The 23,770-nt window shown below is 44.0% G+C and overlaps 1 protein-coding gene across 1 annotated transcript in view; it reads right to left on the minus strand.

Annotated features, from left to right (window-relative positions):
- LOC112124477 (sterile alpha motif domain-containing protein 13-like) overlaps window positions 1–22,067 on the minus strand; it is a 27,374-nt gene extending 5,307 nt beyond the window's left edge. Inside the window, exons 1-3 of the mRNA XM_026655777.1 lie at window positions 21,932–22,067; window positions 15,549–15,633; window positions 3,618–3,729 (exon numbers count right to left, since the gene is read on the minus strand). Coding sequence (XP_026511562.1) covers window positions 3,618–3,729; window positions 15,549–15,633; window positions 21,932–22,067 — 333 coding nt within the window. The remainder of the gene's footprint in view (window positions 1–3,617; window positions 3,730–15,548; window positions 15,634–21,931) is intronic.
- Between the last annotated feature and the right edge of the window lie 1,703 nt (window positions 22,068–23,770).

Raw genomic sequence — 23,770 nt, forward strand, 5'->3', positions numbered from 1 at the left:
TTTTTTTTTTTTTTTTTTTTTTTTTTTGGAAAGCCTGCATTTCATTTTAGCACTGGACGGCTCTATGCCAAATAAAGAAGGCTAGAACAGAATTTTGATAGGCTTCTTGTCTGTGAGAGGAAAAGTTTAGAGCTGCAACGTTTGAAACACCTTATGGAGGTGCTGAAAGGATGGATGGGTGGGGTGAGAGACAGAAGTTTTGTATCAAAGTTTAGAACCATCACCATTAAATGTCCAAAGTCTTTTAGTGCAAAGATTTCAGGTACATCAGAATGTAACAGGCAAAGAGGCAACCTACAGGTCCTGAAATCTGTTAAATATTTGCTAAAACATGCATGCTATAAATATATCTTTTAAGCCAAATTAAAAAGATGGTTGCTGAATTGCATGATTTTAAAAAAAATGGTTTATTTATATATATATGTTACATATACATATGTTACATATATAAAAAGATTCCAGATCTCTATCCTCCCCTTCAAAATTGTTCTTATCAGCTGCAAAAAACATTAATTTTGCAAAAATTGTAAAAATCAAGCAAAGAAAATAGAATGTCAGGAAGAGATTATTACTATGCAGTTTTTACAGCTATAATTTTTATCTGGCCAATATTTTGTAATTTATCAAATCCTGAACTAAATGAAATAAGCAGCTTTTAAGAAAAACTTCCCCTCGAAGGATGCAGAGAATAAAAATAAAACTGTTTCCAAGTAGGTACATTCCCATATCTTCATTATGGAGAGAAGATTTTCACAGAAGAAAACATTGTTATTTATTTGTTCTTTTGTTAAAAGACATTTTGGCCCAGGTGTTCAAACTTGGGTGCACTAAGGCCTCATCTCCAGAAGTACTACACACCCACAGATGTCACTGACCCTGTGTTATGACTGCTCAGCATTCTGGAAAATCAGGGCAATTATCTAGGTGCCTAAATATGAATTTTGGTGCCTAACTTTGAGCACCCAAGTTTGAACATTTGGGTCTCAGTGATCAGGAACGGTGCCAGACTAACAGACCTGTAGATGTATGGTCTCTTGCTACAAAAGAGGCAGCCACATCATGGGCAGTTCTAATGCAAATTTCCCTTCACTGCCCCACTGCGGCTCCTCAGCTGTGTGCAAGTAGCCCAGTTTCAATGATCCATTCAGTCATTAACCTCACAGCTGACAGACTGCCAGCAAGTGTGTCAGTCAATACCAGTAATGATGATGATGGTTATGTGAATGCTTGTCCACTCGATACAAGATACACCAAACTCATTCCACATGGACTTTAGGTCCTTGTTGTGACTTTTGTCGGTACTGAACCATAAACAGTGACCTGTAGGAGAAAGGATCCATATTGCATTAACAGCTTACTGAGTGATCAGTCCCTGGCTACCTTTTTCATTGATTCTTCTTCACTGATCCTTCCCTGTCACATCAAGACAGCTACTGTGGAACCTTTCATCCAAGGGGGAAGTGTCACCTTTGGCTTCACTGCTTCTACTCAGATGGCAGAAATGCTGTAGGAGTAGGCTGTTCCAGCCATCACCTTGTTTCCCCTGAGATAAAAAGCATACCAGTGTCTTGTGCCTCCTCTCCAGCAGCCCAACTAGTGAAGATCCAACATCTTTCTCAAGGCAATTACAGGCCGGTAAGCCTGACTTCAGTACCAAGTAAACTGGTTGAAACTATAGTAAAGAACAGAATTGTCAGACACATAGATGAACATGATTTGTTGGGGAAGAGTCAACATGGTTTTTGAAAAGGGAAATCATGCCTCACCAATCTACTAGAATTCTTTGAGGGGGTCAACAAGCATGTGGACAAGGGGGAATCCAGTGGATATAGTGTACTTAGATTTTCAGAAATCCTTTGACAAGGTCCCTCACCAAAGGCTCTAAAGCAAAGTAAGCTATCATGGGATAAGAGGGAAGAGCCTCTCATGGATCAGTTAAAAAGTTAAAAGGTAGGAAACAAAGGGTAGGAATAAATGGTCAGTTTTCAGAATGGAGAGAGGTAAATAGTGGTGTCCTCCATGGGTTGGTACTGGGTCCAGTATTACTCAATATATTCATAAATGATGTGGACAAAAGGATAAAGAGTGAGGTGGAAAAATTTGTAGAAGATACAAAACTACTCAAGATAGTTCAGTCCAAAGCAGACTGCAAAGAGCTACAAAGGGATCTCACAAAACTGGATGATTGGGCAACAAAATGGCAGATGAAATTCAATGTTGATAAATGCAAAGTAATGCACAGTGGAAAGCATAATCCCAACTATACTTATAAAATGATAGGGTCTAAATTAGCTGTTACCACTCAAGAAAGAGATCTTGGAGTCATTGTGGATAGTGATCCACTCAATGTGGATCACTCTATGTGCAGAGGCAGTCAAAAAAGCAAACAGAATGTTGGGAATCATTAAGAAAGAGATAAATAATAAGACAGAAAATATCATATTGCCTCTATATAAATCCATGGTATGCCCACATCTTGAATACTGCATGCAGATATGGTCGCCCCGTTGCAAAAAAGATATATTGGACTTGGAAAAGGTTCAGAAAAGGGCAAAGAAAATTATTAGGAGTATGGAACAGCTTCCGTATGAGGAGAGATTAATAAGATTGGGACTTTTCAGCTTAGAAAAGAGGTAACGAATGGGTGATATGATAGAGGTCTATAAAATCATGACTGGTGTGGAGAAAGTAAATAAGGAAGTATTATTTATTTCTTCTGATAACATAAGAACTAGGGGTCACCAAATGAAATTAATAGGCAGCAGGTTTAAAACAAACAAAAAGAAGTATTTCTTCACAAAACGCACAGTCAATCTGCTGAACTCTTTGCCAGAGGATGTTGTGAAGGCCAAGACTATAACAGAGTTCAAAAAAGAACTAGATAAGTTCATGGAGGATAGGTTCATCACTGGCTATTAACCAGGATGGGCAGGGATGGTTGTCCCTAGCCTCTGTTTGCCAGAAACTGGGAATGGGCGACAGTGGACGGATCACTTGACTACCTATTCTGTTCCCTCTGGGGCACCTGGCATTGGCCACTGTGGAAGACAGAATACTGGGCTAAATGGACCTTTGGTCTGACCCAGTATGGCCGTTCTTATGTTCATGTAGCAGAGCAATGTGCTGTTGCTATGCAAGAAGGCTACTGCTTTTCCCCCTACATTGATTTCTCTGTTTCCCGATTACTTGTAATGACTTTAATCAAGGAACCTTTCCTCAAGCCAAGAGAGCAAGACTCCCAGGCAACAAAGCAGCACGCAACTGAACTTAAGAGGTAGGGAAGTACTATTCCCATTTTACATATGGTGAAGCTTAGGCACAGAGCGTTTAAGTGACTTTCCTGAGTTCACACAGAAAGGGCTGTGGCCAAGCCAGGAATAGAGCTCAGATTCTTCAGGTCCCAGTCTAATGCTTAGATCACAAGAGCAGCCTTCCTCCAGCTACAGTGCATGTCCTGTAAAATGAGGATATTGTTTAAAGATAATAACCCCAGCGGTTGCCACCCAGAATGTTCCCTTTCTAGGAGACTTACCATGCACTAACCTTTGTACAACCAGCCCGTATAATGAAAATGTGAGGAGTCAAAGGGCAGTGACAGTCAATCCAATCCGATTTACCTGTTCTTGAAAAGCATTGGCTTGTTCTTCAAATCCTGCTGTTCTGAAGTAATTTACGACATCAGTGACAGCCCAGTCAGCAGGGTCAGGAGGTCTCCCATTCTCTACTGAACTACAAAATGCAAATGTAGACAGGTAATCACTATGTGTGTGCATATTGTATGCTGCTTCTGTGTGTGCAACCCACGTACTCTTTCCCCCAGAGGAAGGCATCCTCCAGGACGCTCTTAAAGAAATGACAGTCACTCACATTCTTCCCCACTTCAAAGACCCAGTGTCAAGGACACCAGAGAAAGGCGGGATACCTCTCCCTTGAAAATACATTACTGCTAGTCCTCAAATTGGCCAGATGGGGTCAATAGAGACTCCTCCTCATGTAAGGGCTGAACATGCTGCCTTCACAGCTCTCCCCAGTCCCCTACTGGCCTTGGAGCACAAGACGTACCAAGTTTGGGATTGAACACCAGTCTCCCAAGACTTTGTCTGCTATTTGTTTTCTCCTACCAAACTCTGTTCAGATGATTTCAGTATTTTGCCAATGTGCATATCCCCAATGGAATATATACATAAACTCTCTTATGAATCAGGGATGCATCTGCATCGTGAAACACTCTACATGCTCCCATTATCCAAGTCTTTCAACATTGCCTTTAAGACTTAACAAATCTATGGATTTTCTAATCAGCTAAGAATCCTAGAAAACATCTGTTAAACACAGTCAGAATTGATTCCTTTCTGTGGCTGACCTCAGCCAATTGCTTTCAGCAGCATCAGAAACAACAAATCATTCAGAATGTTACCCATTAGTTATTAATTCAGAGTGATTCCAGACAGCATTGCTTATCTTTAACCTACCTTCTTATCTCAGATAACCTTTTTGGCTCTGCAAGTTGTTAATAAAACCTGCACATAACTAGCTTGACTCTGGCTTTCATCCAGTAATTTCAGGAGATGAACAGCAAGTAGTCACTCACAGGAAACACCTGCTTTTATAAAATGCTTCTACAGCTACAGCTTTCAATGTACAAAAGAAGTTCAGCCACAGATATTCTCCATTTTAACTGTGCCATCCCTGTCAATGGCTCAGTTGTAGCATCAATGAGGAAATAACAAGAACTAATTTATATATATATTTCTGAAATCAGGCGAAACGCTTCCACGGTCTCAAACGATTAAAGGGGTTCCCAAGAGAGAAACAGAGCCACAGCCAAAGGTCTTTATAATACATATTTTGAATATGAATATAAATAATTAGAAGCCAAAATTCAGCCTTTAGATACGTGGCCCAAGATCTCATTGTAACCACTGGGATTTGCATGCATGTGTCCCAGGTCAGAAATCTGGCCCAGAGACTTACTGCTCTAGCTTCCTTTAGTTTGAACATGAAAGACAAGGACATTTACAATATCTTTCATCTTTGGGCAGTCTTTAGCCCTGGAGTCTAATCCCAGGTGCACAGCACATATATGCATATCTATGTATTTATAATTCACTCGTCACTACGGAATGCAAAGGCTATCAAAGCTTATGTGAGCATACAAGTACTCAAGAAGACTGTACTATCTATTGGAGTGGATTTAGAAATTTTAAAAATTAATTCTCTTGCTTCACTTTTCCTTCTCTCGTCTCTTCCTGCATCTGTCTATACTGAGCTATGTTTGGATTGCTAATAGGGAAAGCAATGCCCAGGTGGTGAATCTTGCATCTGACCTCAAAACTCGTGCGGTTCAGGATCACTGTGATGGAAGGGAGTTCCTGCTGCTGAGAAGGTCTAGTCCCTGCCCCGATGAGTCTTAGCTTACCACAGCAAGAGTATCTGTCTAGATATCTATATGGCCCCCATCAGGGTAGTAGCAGCAGGGCTCCACCATTCCTGATGACTATAGTGGTTGCTTGTGGTCTTAGGGATCTATGTGATCCCTAAAATAGCAAAGGCCAAGTCCATTTCGGGCCTTGACAGTCAGGATTCAAGTTGCAGATTGTGGCCAGTATTGGACAGAGTCAAAACAGCATGCTGAGCACCAGGTGATTGATTGCTCAGGAGGTTGATTTTGGCCTATTCTTCCAAAGGTTCCTCTTCCCACTATCACCGCTTCCATCTTGCCCGGGCTTAGTCAGGCAGCAACGCTAGACCACTGTGCATTTCAGAGTGGCAGGAAGATCGATTTCACGGAAAGAGGCGGTGATTATCTCTGTCAGCACAGGGTCCACAGTCTCCTAACTGCTTTTGACCAGCCACAAAGAACAGGGGCAGAATTGGAGATGGTGGCTCAAACTTCACTGAGCGCTTTGGGGGTCTCCCAGTTGTGTGATTGGCTGTTGCTTCTCCTCTGACTCCTGGGATCTATATTTGTATGTGACAGCAGAATTCTGGATCTTTGAAGTTGCATGGTAACATTGCTTGTACATTAGCATTTTAGCCCCTTTAAAACATTTTCTGTCACTCATTAAATATAATACAAAAGCATTCCACAGCAATAGCCCAAAAACCACAGTAAGTTAAGGGCCAGGCTGAGAGCCCTTCACAAACAGACCCACTGATTTCAATGGGGCTACTTGTGGAGTAAGATACTATTCGCTGCAAGCAAAGGATTTGCTAACTGGGATGAGTACTGCAGAATACTTGTAGTATTTCTCTTAAATACAGAATGCATTTTAGTTTAAGATTTTTACATAAATCTCTGCATTTTCCCCAAGGTGCAGAATATGCCTCTCACATCACACTTACAATCTGCATCATGGCGCCACTTAAAATAAAAATTGAGCATTAAAAAAGTATTGTGAATTTTAAAAGTGCTTAATTTTCCATATTCTTTCTATATAGCAAACAAAAGATTTAATGTGCAAAAATGCCTACTAAAATTTTGTTTACTAACAAATACATTTTAATTTCAAGCTTATTGTGCTTCAAGGCGTGTTTTAAAACATTTTATTTTTAGATTTTAGTTCTCCATGCTATTGCTCTTACAGTACAGGAAATATTTATGCACAATGGTCAAGACTCACACCAGGTATAAATACGTTAACTTCAATGGAGCTACACTGGTGATTAACTTGTCCCAATAAATGCAGGCTTCTGCCTCACAAGTAGCAGCATCTTGCTGCACCTCAAGTGAGAGGTGGTTTCAAAAACTACAGAACTTAAAGCTTGGAAGGAGTGTGGCAGAATCCAGTTGAGACTGGCTGGATTTCTAACCTTTCTTGGCTCCCAGACTGTGGATTGAACAGCTTCCTCATTGCTTAATAATTGTGCAAAGCTCAATTCTTTAGACAAGGAAAGGGAATGTGTGAGACTCATAGCTTAAGCCATAAATACGTGTTTATGTCCGGCACACAGGGTGCCTTAAAACCTTAAAGGGGCTGGCATTTTATGACCTGACAGGTTGAATTGCCTGGTACCAGATGCACGGATTACAAATAAAGTTGTGGCCTGTTTGCTTTTCACCACGGTCTGTGTGTTGTGCCTTTATTGCCATCATGTGGTGGAAGCAGAAAGGTCTGGAAAGATACAGCAGCGTCTTGAAAAAACAGCTTTTACTAAAGCTATTTATAACCTCTAACATAGTGCCAAATGCTTATTTTGTACATAAGCACACACATGCTGTATACATTCACTTAGAAACCACAGCTTCTGTTCAATTTAATTACATTACCCACCAGCTTTAAATAGCCACCTTCAATTAGCAGCTGAGCCTCTACCATTTGAGCCAAAAGGGAAAATAATTAAATATAAGCTGTCCTTGTTTGGATTACTTTCCCCCTGCAACACCTATGGCAAAGGTGAGGCTTCTAATTGAGGGTGGTTTCCAAATGGACATACATGGTATGATCCATGTATAGTTACTGCATAAATGCATATTGCTGTGCTGTAACCAGTGCTTAAAGAAGATCTAAATAGGAGGGGAAGCTCACCAGTTTTGATAGCTATCATCAAAGGTCTTGATGTTACATGGTAATAAAGTGTTGCATCATCATCTTGTAGCGATGAGATGCAGCACGTGGGAAGAGATTAGGAACCATTTATCTAATTTATCTACCTGGTTTTATATCGTGCCCATCACCGTGCAGTCTATTTCCTTCGGGGGGAAATGAGAAGGAATGTGTGTGAAAGCAGTTTATGTCCCCAAGCAGCAGGCCTGCAGCCAACCGAGCCAAAGTATGCGTCTGCGTGTGTACACGCATGCACGCAGCTTATTGGTCCCACCCAGTGCCACTATTTAGATTTGACCAGGGTGAAGAACCTGCACGGATGTCAAAAGGAATAAAAATAGCAGGTCCTGGAGGTTTTTAAACAGGAAAGTTGGGAAATACGTTATTTCAGACAAGACATTGCACCAAGTGTATGTATCATCTCCATCTGTCATCATCTCTGGATGGGAGGAGAAGCCAGCAGGGGAACAGAACTCTCTTTGGAACAGGTGGATAGGTGCCTCCCAGCTGGGACACTTCTCCCATCAGGCTGTTGTGCCACCCACTGGCAGGAAGCCTGGAAGCCCCAGGCAGGTACCTGGCCTGCCAACTACCCCTCTTCTGATCCCCTGTCTGAGCAGTTCTCACCCCCTCAACAGAGGAGGAGCTCCCCTCATGCTATCTCCTTTGTTAATCCCTGGTTGTAAGGATGGAAGGTGCTGTGTAACTGAAACTTTAGATGCTTACTCTCAGCATTTGTACAAACATAAATTCATGAAAGCTCTATATGACTGGTCATGTGAACAGCAAACATAAATAAGAAAAGAAAAGTGCAATGAACTGCAAAGATTAAGGCCCAGAATTTTAAAGGTAGGTAGGCAGGCATTGCTGTGCTCAGCAGTGCAACACCTAAATGATTTAGAAGCCTGAATTTCATTTTCAAAAGGGATTTAGGAACATCTACTGTCAATAGGATTTATGCTCCTGAGGCAGCGGATTCACTACAGATTGGAGAACAGCCTGGCCAATGGCTGCATCTACCCTAGGAGCATACACAATAGCACAGTGCCGGGAAAAGGTGCACACAGGTGACCAGGTGGTGCCCTTGCAAATGTCTGTGATGGGTAAATTCTTAAGTAGGGCGATAGAAGTGGATTATGCCCTAGTGGAATAGGCAGTGACCCTAGGTGGGGATGCATTTCCAAAGCTTTGTAACATGCTAAAATGCATCCTGAAACCCATTTAGATAGTGTTTGGGTGGAAATCGAACATCCCGTCACTCTCTCTGAGAAGGTGACAAAGTCTGGGAGAAGCTCTGAACAGGTTACTCCTACTCAGGATAAAAGGCAAGAGCTCCTCCCATGTCCAAAATGTGAAGACTGATTTCCTCCCATGAGGCATGAAGTTTTGGGTAGAAAAGTGGTAACTGAATGTCTTTGTTTATGTGGAAGTCTAATGAAACCTTAGGTAAGAAACAAGAATGGGGACATCAGGTTGCCTTGTCCTGGTAGAATACAGTGTACAGTGGATCAGCCACAAGTACACCTAGTTCCCCTACCCTTCTGGCCAGCTATTGACTGTGACACTCTGTATCTCGGGGGAACACCCTGCATCCCCATGTTCATTCTTATAATAGGATTGTGTGGTATCCAATGCAAAGTTTGTCATGTCAGGTGTCTTCGGAAGGCTTATGATACACTGAGCTTTGTTGTTATAGTAATGTTATAGGTTGTAATTTCATGTATATAGTTATGAGACTAAAAATGTGTCCTTGTGGCTTAAAACAAGCCCAGGCAAAACTCTCCAGGAACAGAGGGGCAGTTCACACCTCATCAGGGCAAGTATGGGACAAACCCAGCCCAGCCTCACAGGAACAAAGGACACTGGCCAAGGCAGCAACAAAGGATCTGTTGGACTCTCGAGTGGGTCATCCCCCTTCCCTTGGTCAGTCAGGGACTACGATGAGGTAATGCTCACCTGACCCTGAAGGGGGGGGCGCAAAGCCAAGAGGGAAGAAAGAACATGATAAAAGGGAGAGTCGTTTGCCATGCTCTTCCTCTCTCTTCCACCTCCATCTACAGACATCACCACCAAGCGACTGAAACGCTGATCAAAGGGGAGAGCTTGGCTGCAGGGCAACCAGCCAGCATCTAAGTTTGTAAGGGTAAGCGTTAAGATCAGCTTAGAATGCATTTTGCTTTTATTTCATTTGACCAAATCTGACTTGCTGTGCTTTGACTTATAATCACTTAAAATCTATCTTTTGTAGTTAATAAATTGGTTTGTTTATTCTACCTGAAGCAGTGTGTTTGGTTTGAAGCGTGTCAGAGACTCTACTCGGGATAACAAGCCTGGTACATATCAATTTCTTTGTTAAATTGACGAACTCATATAAGCTTGCAGCATCCAGCAGGTATAACTGGATACTGCACGACGGAGGTTCCTAGGGTTGTGTCTGGGACTGGAGATATTGGCTAGTGTCATTTGGTTGCACAATCCAAGCAGTTTACATGCCAGAGGCTGTGTGTGAACAGGCCAGGAGTGGGGGTTCTCACAGCAGAGCAGAATAAGGCTGGCTCCCAGAGTCCAGGACTGCAGTGACCTAGCAGATCACCGGTCCAGATAACACCAAGGGAACGTCACAATGACTGTGAGGAATGAGGTAACTGAACAAGGGAACAGCTCCACATGGATTCAAATGAGGGTTTTCTCAAGGCAGTGAGAAGTAGATTAAGGTTCCAAGGTGTAGTAGGTTTTTGTATGTTATAAAAATGGTTAGAGAAGCCCTTAATAAACCTGGCAGCAGGAAGATGTGTGAATACTAGACACCCCTGGACTGGTGGGCAGAGAGTTGTAATGGCAGCTAGGTGGACCTTACTGGAGCTCAGAGACAGGCCCATAGTTTTTAAATTTAGCCAGTGATCAAGTATGTACATGTGGAGAGACTCAGAGGGCAGAGTGGCTGCTCTGCGCACCAGGATTGGAAACGCTTCCACTTTTGCAGGTAAGGTTTCAGTGGTGGTTTTCTGACTAGAACATACTCCCAATTACCCAAATAGTGTAGGGGTGACCAAAGGCACCACTGTAGTCACACCCTACACACTACTGTAATAATCTGTGTACATAATATGCCTTGTGAGGTATCATTTGAAAACTAATAACTCACTGGTCAATAATATCATGGTGAAATGTTTGTAGTAACATTCTATGTAAAGTCATAAACATAACCTGAAATGAGGTCTGAAGCATGTTTAGCAGATAAGTCTGGGTAAACCAGTTTCTCAAAGACAAAGGACAAAATAACACCTCTAGCCAAATGTCATCAAAGCTGGTGGGCAAAAACCTCTCAAGTGGCCATTTATTGGCAAGAAAGGGGGCAGGAACAAAAAGAACAAACAAACAACAGCATGAACAGCAAACAACAGTATGAAACCTCTTTCACCTCAACACTCCATGACTGCAGCCTCACAGCGGGAGTGAACTTTATCTAGTGGTAACCCTCACGAAAATCCATTTCAAAAGGGGACTGAACAGTAAAGTGAGGGGCAAAACCACCCCAAGGTATCTCCTCCTATTCGACTTTCTCTCTTTCACCTAAGACAACAAAAGAAACAGCCTTTGGGAGCAGATCCTGGCCTGAGAATTCGGTCAGCAACGTTCCTGGGAACATGTGGTACGGATTTCACCTTCACCAAGTCTGGTTTGTTAAATTTTAGCATTAGAAAGCGCTTTATCTTTATTTCTGTTGTAACCATTTCTGACTTTAATGCCTGGAACTTGTAGTCACTTAAAATGCCTTTGTAGTTAAATAAACTTGTTTTATTGTTTAATCAAAACTAATCCAGTGTTGTGTTTAAACTGAATTGTGTGGGTAACTCTCCATTTAAAGTAACAAACAGTTGGATATTGATTCCCTTACAGGGGCAACAGACCTAAGATATCTGAACTGTCCAGGAGAGGGCTGTACAGTGCAGAACACACATTTTGGGTGAAAATTCAGGGCTGAATTCAGTTGGCCTGTCAGATAAATGGCTCCGATGTCTATGTGGTGGGCGATGCACCAGGCTCTGGATCTTGCTCCTCCTTGGCAATTTACATGGTAAATAGACCGCTCTGTAGACTGTCATTACTTTGACTCAGAGAATCTTTGATCTTGGGTAGGCAGCGTTAGCAAGCATATCAAACTGCTCTGAGTTCGAGGATGCTGATTGGAGCAAGAGTCTATTTGCCTTGAGCTGTGCAGTGCTGAAAGTGGGTACCCATACTTAACATGGAGGCAAGTAGTGATGATCTTTGTGGGAGGTCAGAGCAAGAATGCAACTCCCACATAGAGCTTATGGGGGGTCTCTCAACCAGTTGAGAGATTTGAGGACTCTGAGGAACAGGCAGCTTGTGCTTGTTGGGAGTGTAGACAGATTTGAGTCAGGTTTGAAGACACCAAAAGTCCAATCTTGCATGGAGTGTCACAAGCTGCCCTCTGTCCCAAAAGTTGAAGGGCTTGCTGTGGTTTGGGGGATCTGATGTAGTGTAGCAATGAGAGTGACTTTGTGGGGAACCTGTCTGGGGGGCAGGTATGCTCTGGCAGCTGCAGTCTAGAGTGGCTCCAACGCAGTCTATGTGTGGACAGGTATCAAGGCAGACTTTTCAGAATTGAGATGAAGGCCCAGAGAGTGGAAGAAGGGTAGGCCCCTTGTTTGTTGCTGACTGTACCTAGAGGAAGGAGCAACCCTTGAAGAGTGAGTCATCCAGATAGGGGAGGATGATGATTCCCATTTGTCGAAGATGGACTGTGATGACCAAGAGGACTTTTGTGAAGACTCTCTTGCTGGCTAAAAGGCCAAAGGGAAGAACCCAGTGCTGGCAATGGTTTTTGCCCACAACAAACCATAAGACTCATCAGTGAGCTGGATTACTAGCCATATGGAAATACGCATCTTGGAAGTTGAGGGCAACAAACAATTCCTCTGGATCTAATGAAGGTACAGTTGCTGCTAGCTGAGGAATATCTCTTGCGGCTGAGAAGGTGAGGGGTTTGAGCTCTTTATCGTGAAGGGTCCATCTGGACCAGTACTATTTTTTTTTTTTTGTTAACAGTGTTGACCACTACAGAGTTTGGGATGGGATGGAAGAAAAAGATACTCTGAACGCTTGGCTGGTACTTAGTAGTTTTTGTTAGCCCTCTTGCAGGTAGGCAGGATGATCACTAGAGTTTGTCATATTGGACAGGCTGGCAACAGTAGAGCATCATTGCTAGACAAGGCAATCTTTCCTCGAGGGGAGGTATGCAAACCAGGGGGTGCTGAGGTTCCTATATCTACTCCAAGGAGATCTGCAGGGCCTCTGATATTCTCTTCATTAGCTCTTGGAAGGTCTTGAAGTCATCTGCATAGGATGATGGAGGGGGCATAACAGCCCTATCTGTTGAGGAGGAGGACTTCACTGATGGAGATACCTCCTCCTCTGACCTTAATTCTTGTGCCCCAGGAGGGTCTGGCTGGGGAAGAGGGTCCTTAGGTACCAGTGGCTGTTGCTCTGGTGAGTCCCATTGCGTGACAGCAGTTTGTACAGCTGATCACGATAAGGGGTCTGCCACGGTGTGCTCTACTCACCGCTTGAGGTGCCTCCTCCTGGCTGCTCTGGGATTAGCTCTTTTCAGGTCCAAGGCCCCCTTCTGCTGCTCACTGAACACCCTGCTGCCACTCTCTCTTCCAGGTGCTACTCAGGGTGCTCTGCCTTCATGGCTTGGCCCACCAGCCTGGTCACTATAGTCCTCCCGTTCCAGGGTATCAAAGTTTTTCCTTACAGTCTCAGGAAGTCTTCTCATTCACTGCCCCAATGGTGTCACTCCCCTAGTGGCTGGTAGGGGAACCCAGGCCTGCCTCTATTCCAGGTTCCAGCGCAGGGACTCTCTAATCAGCAGCCAAGGTCTGCAACATCCTGAACCTTGCTGTCTTTTCTCTGTGCCTTTCTTACTCCCAATCTGGCTTTGCCACCCAAATTCTTTTCTCCCAGGGAGTAACTGCAAACTAAATTCTATAGCTCCAAACATGCCTCCCTTCGCAACGGGAGTGACTGCAGACTACTTCTTGCAGCCCCTATCTGTTATCAGCTCCCTGGCTTCATAGAAGCCCCACCTGTTCCTGCATAGGTGAGCTTACTGTAATTAAGGCTTTCCTTTCAGCCTAACTATCCCCCCAGCTTGCAGCCTAATAGGTTAATTGGCCCCTCTGGACTACATTAACCCTTCAGGACGAGTATGGGAAACATGCCCCATCACAGGGCCCCAGGGTTCACAAGCTCACTATGGTGAGGTCCTGCCAAGATTGATGGGACAACCACCAACTGGTTCCTGGGGTCTCGTCCTTGGGATATACCTAGGGGAGAGGGAAGCTGGAATGGGAAGATGATGGAGTCTTGGATGGGCAGTCTTTAGGACCTAAGGAAGACAGTACCAGAGCAGAGACCAAGAGGAATCTGTGTTTGGAGGGCTCCAATCCAGGTACCCATGATGGTGCTGCACTAGGATGCTTGCCGATAGACTCCTCAGTATGTCTGCTGGAAATCTTTTCGGTGGTACTAGCATGTTGATACTGGAAGAGGTGGAAGCCTTGGCAGTACCCATACTGGGATGCGGGGTTTCCCTGCTCTCTGGACTTTGGGGTGACTTTGCCTTTCTTTCAGGTTCCCTGTCAGGAGAATGGTAGCTTTCATTTTTAGAAGGCTTTGAAGCCTCTGAAGCTGCCCCTTGGTCTGTGTTTATCAGAGCCAGAACCAAAGAAGCTAGAGCACCCTGAGAGGCTGATGCTGATGTACTGGAGGGGGAGGGGGGGTTTCAAAGCCCAAAGCTCAAGGAGCCCTCCTTAAGAAGTAGTTTCAATCTGTCCTCCCTTAGCTTCTTGGATCTGCTCTTGAAGCTGAAGAAGACCTTATCCTTTGATGGGATGTGAGATGCGCCGAGGCAGCTGGAATGCCCATCGCTGAGGGGAAAAGACCTGTGGCAGGTCTGGCAGGATTTGTAGTTTGGAATTTTGGGTATAACCTACATAGGAATAAGGGTCACAAACCAGCAGAGGCCAAGGGGGATGGAGGCCCTGACCACAAACAAAAGTAGTGTGGGATGATCCCCCGCCCCAGAAAGCAGAATTTTGGGCTAGAAATTAAAATAAGAAAACAGCAAAGTAAATAAAGAAAATACTAAAAAATAAAAGAAGAAAACAAGCAAGCCGAAAAAAGAATAAAAGAAGAAAGCTAGCAAGCGAACACTGTGATATTCCGACTCAAGCCGCAATGGGCTGAGAAGGAACTGGAGCAGTGACAGGTCAGCCCCTCCCTATACACCTCTGGACCAGAGCATCGGGATGGGGAGGGAACAGGTGCAGATCCATGGGCACTACTGATGAAAAATTTCCAATCGAAAGTGCACGGGCACACACGCACCTGGAGTGGAATACCCATAGGGACAGTTACTCAAAGGGGGGAGGGATAGCTCAGTGGTTTGAGCATTGGCCTGCTAAACCCAGGGTTGTGAGTTCAATCCTTGAGGGGGCCACTTAGGGATCTGGAGCAAAAATCAGTACTTGGTCCTGCTAGTGAAGGCAGGGGGCTGGACTCGATGACCTTTCAAGGTCCCTTCCAGTTCTAGGAGATAGGATATCTCCATTAATTTATTTAATTTATTTAAAGAAGAACAAAGCATTTTCCCCCACAGACCATTATGAACTTGACATAATCAGGTACACGGTGCATATTTGCTTTATGTTTGTTTTCCACATGCAGAGTGCAGAAAGGAATTCCATAACAGTCATGGTTGAAAAGACGACAGCAGGATGCCCCTTTAACCAATGTAATGTCTGTGACCTTTGTTTCCCAGCTGGAATGCAATAAAGACAACTGCAAATGGGGAAAGCTTGCAAACCAATAAATACACCAGTTCCCTCCACCCTCAACCATTAAAACTAATGGAAGAATTTAAAGAAATTTTGGTTTTTGTCTACATATAACATTCCCCAAGAATTCACTTACTTTTTGACATCCAGCGAGCCATTCTCCTTGTTTTCCATGTCAACAGACAGCATGGAGAGAGTAGAGGTTTCTTTAAGTTCAGCAACTAATCAATAAGGAGGGGAAAAAAAACTGTGTTTAATAATCAGTAAATACAAAAGAGAAATATAATGTAACAGAAATGAGTGTTCTCCTGCACAAAACCACCTTCCCTTTGGAGAGAAAAAGTGCAGTCAGGACCCTGCTTTCCTCAGAAGCTGGTAACATCTTATAAACTAGGAAAAGCTGATGAGCAAACTCCAGAGGTGCTCTCTGCTCTACAGACAGGAACTGAACATTCGATTTGACCCTTTTCCAAAATAAGTGCTTTCTAGTACTTATTTATAGGGTTTTCTATGCCCCCTCCCATTACTCTAGCATCTCACCTATATGTATAGAATTTATTCTCACATCATCCTTGTGAGGAAGGAAATATCGGTGCCCCATTTTACAGGTGGGGAAACTTCGGCACAGATGAGCTGGGTTATTTACCCAAGGTTACCCAGGAGGTTTGTGGCAGAACCGGAATTAAATCCATGTCTGCTGAGGCCTACTTCTGTGCTTTTCCCACATGACTATCCTTCCTCAGCTAGTGAAGTGTCTTCAGTAGCTGTAGTGAGTGCAGAGGAGAGAAGTGGGGACTCATAGTTAGAGTGAAATTGAAAAAAATCCAATTTATTCTCCCTTCTTCCCCCGCCCTGCAGTGTGCAGGGATATTTTCGCAGTACATATTTTTGCACCACTATTATGTTCATGGGAGAAGTGCAGAGGTGACCCAAGACTTCCCGCCCGCCCCCCCGCAATTCACTCCTGTTTCACAGAGCACTGGGTAACTAACTAAATATTCAAGATGTTCTTGCTGTGGCATTAATGGATGCCTATGACATGTCACAGAGCCCTTTGAAGGAGAAAAGAATGGGAAACCATTACATCTATGTAAAGTTTACAAAAATCTAGGATATAAATTAACGTTTAAAAACACCTTTTGAAAAACCATTACTATATTTAATATATAATTAACAGGATGCAGAACACCAAATACAACTATTACAAACTAATCAAAAAGGTGTTTCTTTCTGTACTGTAGATCAGATCATTTAATACAATTCCCCCCAATCACGTCTCACTCCATCTAAGGAGATTACTGCAAAATGACAAGTGCAACAATTATACTATTCGCAAAATGTTCTCCCTGATACTGTGAAACAAGATTAAAAGAAGAAATAAAGCTGCAGGTGTGTGGTATTTTCATTTACAGCACACACAAACAGACAGAAACTTGCAGTTCTTAATTACTGAGATGATCTGTTGAGAGTTGCTTTCTTTTTTTGCAGTATACAAGGAAAGATTTTGGAAACTGAGTTACACACATTCACCATTTTATAAGCATCTCAGAAATCATTCACTAGGCAACATTACACCACATTGTCATTTTTCTAGGAAAAAAGTAAAAAAGAAAAACCTACCTACAAGCAACTAAAACAAATCATTTTTACAAGCTTATCAAGAACAGCAAAAGAACCCCCAAGGATTTCTTTCATAAAGTAGGCTGGCAAAGGAATTCAATAAGGAGGTACAATTTGACACAGTGAAATAAGATCAGGCTGGCTCAGAGCCAGCATGACGTTAGGAACCACATACAAGCTGCACCAACTGCCTTCTGTTTCATGGCTGACTTTTTAAAGACACAGTGCTCTGCCTGCTCACTTTAGCTAAATACCTTCAGCATAATTATTTAATGCTATAAATCACACGTCTCCTGCTGCAGAATCCACTTAACAACTGCCTTGTAAAAGAGCCACAACTCTTTTGAAATTAATGAGTCTTTCCCCCTATCCTCTTTTATCAAACTGCTTCCTCACAACTGCTTACACTGTTAAATATTCATGAGCAGTTTCCAACTAGTTTAACCTGAGTGAAAATAAGGAGAAAGCACATTTCAGATACTGCAGGAACAAATATGCTGCCGAGGCTCTAACAATACTTGCCCTTGGAAAGAATCTCAGAGGGTCGGTTTTAGCAATTTCTTTTTCAGGAAAGAGTTCCTGCAAGGAGAGCAGAAAATCCTCCCAAATCATTATACAGGGGAGTAATACACTTAACATTCAGTGTAAGATTCGTGATTTGCTTCTTGGGACCTCGACAGTGTAAACCTTTCCCACCCACCCCTACGACCAAATGCAATGTATTTAGTAACAGTAAATTCTGTTAGGAGCAACTTTGCTCAAACTGTAAAGTAGCTGATCCAAAAAAGAGGTCAAGACTATCAAGAACCTCTGATCAATTCCCACTCCAAAGATGGTCTCTCCAGAGCAGTCCTGATGCCCTCTGGCTGGGTGGTAAGGGGGAAAATTTGCACTACTGTTATCTGTGCCATAAATATTGTGTGAATGGCATACTTTGGTCTCCAGGCTATTAATCTGACATCTTCATGAACACTCCAGTCACTGAAAACGTGGTATTAGTGGTTTTGGCCAAAGTATTGTACGCAAGGGTTAAAGTCCATTTCCCTGGCAATTTCACTTTGCCTGCATTATGCAATGACAGGTAAATAAAAAAAGCACACACAAACCATTCAAACAGTACAATTTTGTGTTAAGACACTGCAAGTGGTGGTGGTACATGCTTTTTTGTTTTTTTTAGAATTTATTTAGAATAAATAAATACACACAGATAAATCAAATGGAGTAATAGACACTTATGGGGCAGTGTTACACAGCAAAGGAACCCACCGCCATTTCACATCTCACTTAATGTACTGGAAAATGTGGCATAAATACGTGTTTGTTAGACAGTTTAGCTGCACAAAGCAATTCTCTTTGTTTCTCAAGAAGTGAGCAAGTTCTAAATGAGGACATCTTGAATTTGCTGCATCAGTTGGTTTCTAACTTTGGTAATGAACTGACATTTGAGGATACAAAGTTCAGGCAGCTATTCCCTCACACCCTCTCATTCCTTCCATCATGCTGTTCAATTAAGCCTTAGAGTATTTAAAATAAAGTTCACACTGCACACGTGTTCTGCCTAAAAGTCCTTTAAAAGCAGAGATATGAATCCAATACATTAATGGCCTATGGAAGAGTTCGATGCTGAGCCCTAATCCCCAAGTTCTATTGTTTTTAAACCTGTTATGAGGTAACAATTCAATTAACAAGGAGATACTGTTTGGGGAAATATTGCTGGAGAGGGTGGGGGCAGGCAGGGGACGGATATAGAGCCTTGTTGGACTGTTTGGCTTGTTACTAGTGAAAGGTATTTTCCAGGCCACAGTGGGAATGAAGTGAACTAGGCAGTTCTCAGTTCCATGTCATGGGGTCAGCCGTGGGTGGCCCTAAGTTTATTTTATCTGCACAAGATCAAACATTCAGAAATCAGTGCAGATATTGTACATTAATATCCAAATGTCAGCTTTCTACTGAGAAGCTTTCCATGTTCCTGGAACAATCTGCAGTACAAGAAAACCAAATACTTCACACATGCATGGCAGCAAAGTGCAGCAATCCTTTAGTGGAAGAGAGAGATGCTGGAATTTAGATCTGGGAGAGCAAGACAGAGCCAAATGTCTTTTCTTTTGCAATGACATGGGGGAGAAAAAGTCAGCAAATTTGTTCAAAGGGAAAATCAAGTGAAACAAAAAATCAAATCACTTTCACTTTGGAACTTCAGTTTTCTGCTGGACTAGCTAGGCAAACTTCTCTTGAAAGAATGAAACAATTAGTGTTAAGCTGTGTGGAATGTAAGCTCTTAAGAGTGTGATAATCCCCTCTTTTATTCTTCTTTTTAAAAATAATGCATGATCCTTTTGAGCTCATCTTCAATCCAGCAGCAAGTCCTGGCTCTCCACACAGGACTGTTGTAAGTTGCTCTAAATATACTTCAGGGCAAAGCATGCATTTTTAAGGAAGCTGCTTAGGGGAGGAATACAGCAGTAACTGAGTCAGAAGAAGGAAACTGAATATTAAAAAAATCCCATTCCCTCTGAAGTGCACAACAGACCTCACTTACCTTTCTTCATAGCCAGCAAAAGGCTGCCTTCCTCCAATACAGCTGCACCCACATGCAGAGTTCCAAATAGAAGATGCTCTGGCCAATCACAGACAATCTGTCAGGTAGTGTGGCATGCTGGGAGCTGTAGTCCATAACTCCAGAGCAAGAGTAGCAGTCTAGATTTTACTGTCACTATGAGATCTCAATAAAAATATGCAGACCTACCTCTGAGACTCACTAGTTGGGAAGGAAACTTCCTCCATGCTGCATTAATTTTTAAAGCATTGATTAAAGGGGCAGGGAACCTGATTTACTCTTTGCTTGTAAACAACCTAGTAAATTAGCACTGTGAAAGTTACTTTTACTATGACTATTTAAAATACACTTATGATCATGGAATAAATTATGATAAAAAAGACAGACTGGGAGACTCCAGGAACGGAGGATTTTGGGGGGAGAGAGAGAGAGAGAGAGAGAGAGAGAGAGAGAGTGCGCGTGTGTGTGAGAGAGAGAGAGAGCGAGAGAGAGAGACTGAGTGTCAACTGGATATTTAAAATCTTCATATTGGTTTTCCTTATATTTCCTTGCAGTTAGACAGGAGAGACAACCCACAAATTAGGAGTTTAACCAAAGAAGAGCAAAAATGCTCAGAGATTTTATACAAACTGAAAAAGAAGGCAAAAATCCCAAATTCCCCTTCTTAATAAGAATCTTCCACAACGCTGTAGAAGATGAAAAATATCTGACAGTGAAGAAATCATCTGGCGGTTTTGTTGTTGTTAAAATTAATTCTTGCTAGGATGTAGATGGCAATTTGAAAGTGGCACAGATTCAGGCCAATCCATTGCCAGTCTACCTGCATAATACCCATAATTATCTCTTAGATCATTAATAGCAACAAAACAAAACAAAAAGTCCTAATTCACACAACCTGCTTTCTCATCCCCCTCCAAACTATCTGTTCTCTGGCTCTAAATATTCATTAACTTGCCAACAAAGGGCTGCATTTCCCCCTCAATTCCCTATTTTCCTGTAGTTTGATTATCATTCCTTAATTGCATTAGGATAGAATCTGTTACTTACCTTAGCACACAGTTTTGAGATTTTAACTTTGGTTGCCTTGCCCTACCATGCCTTCACGAATGTTAATGTCCCAAGCCACACATGCCATTACATGTGCCAGGATCAAAAATTGCTGTTCCTGAATTGGACAAAGAGGTCAGTGTAGAGGAGCATGAGGCACCCTCTCTTCCCTGAGGTCCCCTGCTGGCTGAGTGTTGTGCTGCTGCTAAGCAGGTGTGTGTAGTGAGCTGGCTAAAAGCCAATGGCTGCAGAGATGTCAGTGGTTTTGTAAGGCACTTCTCAAGTAGAAAACATGTGAAGAATACAGTAGTGTAACTTGCACAAATCTGGCATTCAACTGGTGTGCATAATGAGTGCAAACGTATACACCAAGGCCCTGATCCAGCAAAGTTAATTAGATGCTTAGGATGCTCCCATGTTTAAAGTTAAGTATGTGCTTATAATGTGTTGCTGGGTCAGGGCCCAAGATCGTCTACTCTGATTTACACTCTGTGCAGCTACTTCAATGGAGTGACACATGGTGTAAATCAGGGCAGAAGGGAAGAGGTGTTGAAGGAACAGCAATGAACATGCAGGAGGAAATCACATTCTGGGGTGCAATCTAGACCAGTGAGGGGTTGTGTCACCACCTGCCCTGCAACCCAGGTGTCTCACAATGCTTTGCTGCTGTTGCTCCCAACTAGGGTGACCGCCTTTTCAAAAGGCAAAAGTGGGACACATGCAGGAGCCCCGCCCCTGCTCCTCCTCTTCCTTCTGAGGCCCCGCACCCTGGCTAGGCTGGGAGTCAGAGCCAGACTGTGGTAAGAGCTGTCCAGGGAGCCCAGGCCACTGTGGGGAGCCCCCAGATCCTCTACCTGCTCTGGGTAGGGGGCTGGGGTGACTGAGAGCAAGCTCCCGGCCTGTATCCCCGTTCCCTGGGGTGCGCCCCAGGGAAGGTGGAGGGTCTGGGACACCCCAGAGAGGTCTGGGCTCCCTGAGCAGCTCTTACTACTGCCCAGCTCCTGGCTTTGCCAGGAGGCAGGGCCTTGTGAGGGGAGAGGCCTCGTGGTGAGGGGAGGCTAAGGCCCACCTCAGTTAACTGCTCCCCTCCTCCCTGGAAGAGGCTGGTGCCACCCCTGAGCCTCAGGTGGTTTATTACAAAATTATTATGATTGCATGTCTGGTGTGAATACAAGTGTGCGTTCAGTCACAGAGGAAGATAAAGGAAAGGGACTCCAGCTATATCTTACACCTGTTTTATTGGTGTTGGAAGGATTAAGCACCAGGGAGTGTCTTGTCCCCCTGTTCCTTCTCACCTTTTCCTGAGACAATAGTTGCTGTTTCTCTTTTTTCCCCATCCATTTTCTCTCTCATTTCTCTTCCCTGTCTATTCTCCTCTTTTGGTCTTTCATCTTGTCTATTCATTTTTACATTTGTAGTCTTGGTAGCCATTTTACTCATTGCTGAGTTCTCTTTGACCCCTGCTCACTCCTTCCTCCCTGGTAGCTCTGATCCTGTCCGCCCCCTTCTCCCACTCACCACATGGGAAAGTGGATGTATTTCCTGCTGTGTTACATGCTCACTGTGTGTGGCGGGAGAAGGGGGTGAATATGGAGTCCTGCAGTTTTCCCACTCATTGTTCCCTTCCTCTGCACTGCACCTGCCTTAGCTAGTTTGATGCCATGATTGAAGGTTGTTGAGGTAAGAACTGCTCCTAGCTCCTGAAAAACTAAACAGCAATTGCTAATTTCTTTTGACAAAATGCACCTTCAAGTATCTTCCTTTTACCTTAGAGACAGACCTTCACTTGTCAAGAACACATTCCCCAAAGAGTGTCAAACCATTAACAAGAAGGTTCAGAATGGGTGATACCTGTAAAGAAACATAGATTGAACTAAGAATGTTTTTTAGACCTGTTGACCATAATTCCAATTTAGAACTTGCTGCAGTAAATGTTTTATTATAGGCTTTACAGAAAGGACGAGAGCCCACGATTGTCTTTGTTCATCCACTCCACCAGAGGGCCCTTTTTCCTGCACGTGATGTTTTGATATCTACATACCAAAATCCAGAAAGACTTCAATGAAGGGCCCTATTCTTCCCTGGTGAAGAGCCATTCTGTGTTGGCTCTTGGGGTACCCAGGACTGGGTCACCTTGTTACCCCCGCCACCAGTGAGAGGGAGACCTGCTTGTGCTTAACTGGGTGTCAGCTCCCTGACACGACCAGCCTGTTAACCACCCAAGCACTCTCATCTGGGCTATGCCAGCCCTTACTGTGCCTTGCAGATTAATAATAGATACACCATAGTCCCTGAGCCCCTTCAAAAGGTTCCCCTGTAGTCAGGGGTGAAAGTAACTTAAAAGACTTACCAGTACTCCGGAGTCCTGAGCAGGGGGCAGGGCCTCAACCAGAAGAGGCGTGGCCTCAATCGGAAGAGGCGGGGCCTTTAAATCACCCCTGGAGCTACCAGCTGCAGAGGCGTCTGGGAGCCCAGGGCTAGGGGGTGATTTAAAGGGCCCGGGACTCCAGCTGCCGCTACAGCAGCGGAGCTCCAGGCCCTTTAAATTGCTGACGGAGCACCAGGGGCTCCCGGCTGCTGCCACTACCCCAGGCTCAGGGCTCTGGTGGAGATTTAAAGGGCTCAGGGCTCCGCTGCGGTAGTGGCAGCTGGGAGCACCTGGCCCTTTAAATCACTGCTGGAGCCCCGCTGCCGCTACCCCAGGGCTCTGGCAGCGGGGCTCGGGCGGTGATTTAAAGGGCCCAGGATTCCAACCACCACTACCACCCCGGGCCCTTTAAATTGCCGCCCGAGCCCTGCTGCTGGAGCCCCCGGGGTAGCGGCGGCAGTCGGGGGCTCTGGCGGTGATTTAAAGAGCCCTTTAAATCGCCGCCTGAGCCGCCTCCGCCACCCAGGGCTCTGGCAGCGGGGCTCTGGTGGCAATTTAAAGGGCCGAGGGCTCCGGCCGCTGCTGGGAGCCCCAGGCCCTTTAAATCGCCGGCCTGGGGAAGCTGGTCCGGTCCAGCACAGCATAACGGCTCTTGCCGGTACACCGTACCGTACCGGCTTACTTTCACCTCTGCCTGTAGTATTCATACCCATACCATTGAACAATCTCAGAAATACCAGGTCTGCTGTCCCCCAGGGAAGAGCGT

The sequence above is a fragment of the Terrapene carolina genome, unplaced genomic scaffold (assembly GCF_002925995.2).
Source record: "Terrapene carolina triunguis isolate 2854851 unplaced genomic scaffold, T_m_triunguis-2.0 Scaffold211, whole genome shotgun sequence".
NCBI classification, from domain to species: domain Eukaryota; kingdom Metazoa; phylum Chordata; order Testudines; family Emydidae; genus Terrapene; species Terrapene triunguis.